Below are 3,072 nucleotides of genomic sequence, written 5' to 3'. Positions count from 1 at the left end.
GGAAGTAGAAGATGGAAGAGGATTGTTTGGTTATAAATTCTCATTTGGTTGTCACTAAGCTTGCTTTAGTTGCCCCAACTTGAAGATGAAAGGTTTGAGCAATTGTGGGAGGGTTTCAAAGGATGCTACTGAAGTTGTCTCAGTGTTATGTAAGATTCAGCATATGAACTTAGATGGATTAGGATATGACCTATATTGTTTGTATTGAATTTGTCATGGTTAAGTATTAACAATGAAGAACTCTCTTATTTCAAAGAGTTGTTACAACTTAAAAGAACAATAAGTTTGTTGGATTGTGAAAGAGTATCTTGTTATAGTATTGGCAAGGCCATGGTTGAGGAAGATAACACCACCTCGATTTTCTCTTCCTAAGTCATTGATGCTTTGTTGTACTTGTACCTAATATATAATTTTTAATAAAAGTAAAAATTCATATAAAGTTAATAATTAACAGTTGTTAAATAATTTGTTATTTACCAGTTTTCAACTATTAATTTTACATAAAGTTAACTAAATCTGAATTTCCACCAATAAATATAATTTGTCCATAGCAAACCGTTAAGGACAGAAAAAGGAAAACGCTTTCTTCAAAAAAATTAAAAAAGAAAAATAAAAAATGTAATACGTTGCCATTAACTGGAATCAAATTAGAAAAACACAAATTACATATCTCTAAGAGTCAAACCACGGACCTTTAGCAAAAACAACACCATAATCGAATACATCTACAGACAATATAAACATTAAATGAAAGACATGAGGCCAGTAACTCAATGATCTACGAAATAAACTCTTATAAATGCATTTCTTTCTGTTTCTCTATCTCTGTAAATATATTCTCTTATCCTGAATTGGCAGTTCGATGGGCTTCTGCGCAGCATGAGGATGATCTGGACCCTCATAAACCTTCAGGTGGGTGAATAGCCTCCTCCCAAGCTGCATACACAAAACCTTCATTATTGTACATTTTATTAAAGAGAAATAATCTTTTGTCTAAGAAAAATTGAATATTTCTCCAACACAAGAGTTCTCCTGTCCTACTAAACCACTTACAAGGCTGCATTTAGTAAGTTTATTAAGAGAGAAAATATAGAAACAGAGACACTACAGAAAAGTTGTGTCTCCAGTTTTTTGTGGACAGAAAATCAAAGATACTTTATCCCAAATTAAAAAAAGTTCAATTTTGATGTTCTAACCGTGTAAATTTACAATCATCCAATCAAATTCATGCATTTAGATGATCTTTTAAGTAGTGGGATGTGGGTTTGAAAATTAGTTACTTTTGTTGAAGTGACAATACAAGATTGGTTGTCTGTGTAAAATTATTTTACACTAACAGGACATGAAAATTAAATTCAACTAAAAATACTTTTGGCTGTTTCTGTATTTATGTCCTCCAAACAATTTTGTTTCTCAGAATCTGTGTGTTTTTGTCCTAAAACAAATACTCAATGGACCCGAAAAGATTATCCAACCCCAAAGTATGACCATGAAGGTATTTTCTTCAAAGATCTGAGCCTGGCTTTCAAAATTCAAACCAAAACTTAGATTCCTAAGTCAATTAGTGAACCTTTTCGGTTATGGTGACATATCTTGCATGAGATATGTTGTGAAAGTTAATCACATATTTTAGAATTATATCAACAATAGCATAGTATGTGTATGTGACCTACCCTCCCCTTCGGAAGCATGCCACGAACAGCATGTTCGATAATTCTTTCAGGAATTCTGTTCTGCAGTTGAGCAAATGTCTCTACTTTCATACCACCAGGTCTACCAGAGTGCCTCCTGTAAAGCTTTTGGGTTCTCTTTTTCCCAGATACAGCAACCTTTTCAGCATTCACCTTTTGAATCCCAAATCAAAATAGAAGAGATTCAGACCTTAGCTTGTTTACGTCAATTAAAATAAAAGAAAATACGATTCAAGTAGAAATTCCATAGACCAAAACTTCAAGAAGGGGGGTCAGGGTGGTAAAATGGATAATTATATTATAAGTGAGTATGGCCACAATATAAAGGATTCCCCATGAAGCAAAAGCTATTTCCATTACAGGTTATTGAAACATTGGAAAATACCATTGGCTCATAAATCATGTACTAGTAACTATAATTTAAGCAAAAATTCAAATGCATAAAAATTTCCTTGCAATAAATATAAACGGAGGGTCAATGTAAGAGAGTATAACCACAATACAGGGGTTCCCTATGATTATGAAGAAGAGCATGTTTCCTCTTTTTTCCCTTTCTTATAATAAGTAAGGATTATTGAAATATTGGAAAATATCATTGCACCACAAGTCATCCTCATACCTAATAAGTAATAATGTGTGTCAAACTTAAAATGCATACAAAAAATTTCTCAGAATATATATATACAGGAAGAAAGAAAATGTAGAAGAGTTCCTATCTTCAGATTTACATATTGCATACCAAGGAGGATATTGCAGCAACCAAAACTATCCAAAACAATATACATAACTATATTCAGGGCTTAATTAAGAGATTTCCAATCATGACTTAAAACCATACATTGGCATGAAAAAAGAAATGTCAAGGTAATCCAAGGTTCATTTATAAATGACATGAGAAATGTTTAGGGAAGTAGAATATTCATTCTCAGCTACTACTTCATTCTCATTGTAACTTCAACCCCAAAAATAAAAGAGGAACAGATAAAAAGTTTTCAAAACCAACAAGGTTATTTTAGCATACGTATTAAAATCTTGGACTGAGAGCTTCTACTGCAAATAGCAAAAAAATTTATGCTGCAATACATACCACAATTACAAATGCACCCATGTCCACGCTGGGAGTATAGGTTTCTAGATTTTTCCCTCGGATATGAATAGCAATCGTTGACGCCAGTCTGCCAAGAACTTTGTCTGTAGCATCAACAACATACCATGTTTTCTCCGTATTAACATGATCGGCAGCTTTTGGATACCAGGTCTTGTTCCAAATGTCCTGCAATTTTCTTTACATATTAGAACCGTTTAAACTTCATTACGAAAAGACTCTACAGACAGCAACAGCTTTACTCAAATGAAAAAAAAAAAAAAAAAAAAAAAAAAA

The 3,072-nt window shown here is 32.6% G+C and overlaps 1 protein-coding gene across 1 annotated transcript in view; it reads right to left on the bottom strand.

Annotated features, from left to right (window-relative positions):
• LOC107618366 (50S ribosomal protein L13) overlaps positions 606–3,072 on the bottom strand; it is a gene marked incomplete at its 5' end in the record, with an annotated part of 3,100 nt that continues 633 nt past the window's right edge. Inside the window, 3 exon segments of the mRNA XM_016320403.2 lie at positions 606–936; positions 1,674–1,844; positions 2,779–2,964. Coding sequence (XP_016175889.1) covers positions 820–936; positions 1,674–1,844; positions 2,779–2,964 — 474 coding nt within the window.

The sequence above is a fragment of the Arachis ipaensis genome, chromosome B09, assembly GCF_000816755.2.
Source record: "Arachis ipaensis cultivar K30076 chromosome B09, Araip1.1, whole genome shotgun sequence".
Taxonomy (NCBI): domain Eukaryota; kingdom Viridiplantae; phylum Streptophyta; class Magnoliopsida; order Fabales; family Fabaceae; genus Arachis; species Arachis ipaensis.
This window is presented reverse-complemented; position numbering and strand designations above follow the sequence as displayed.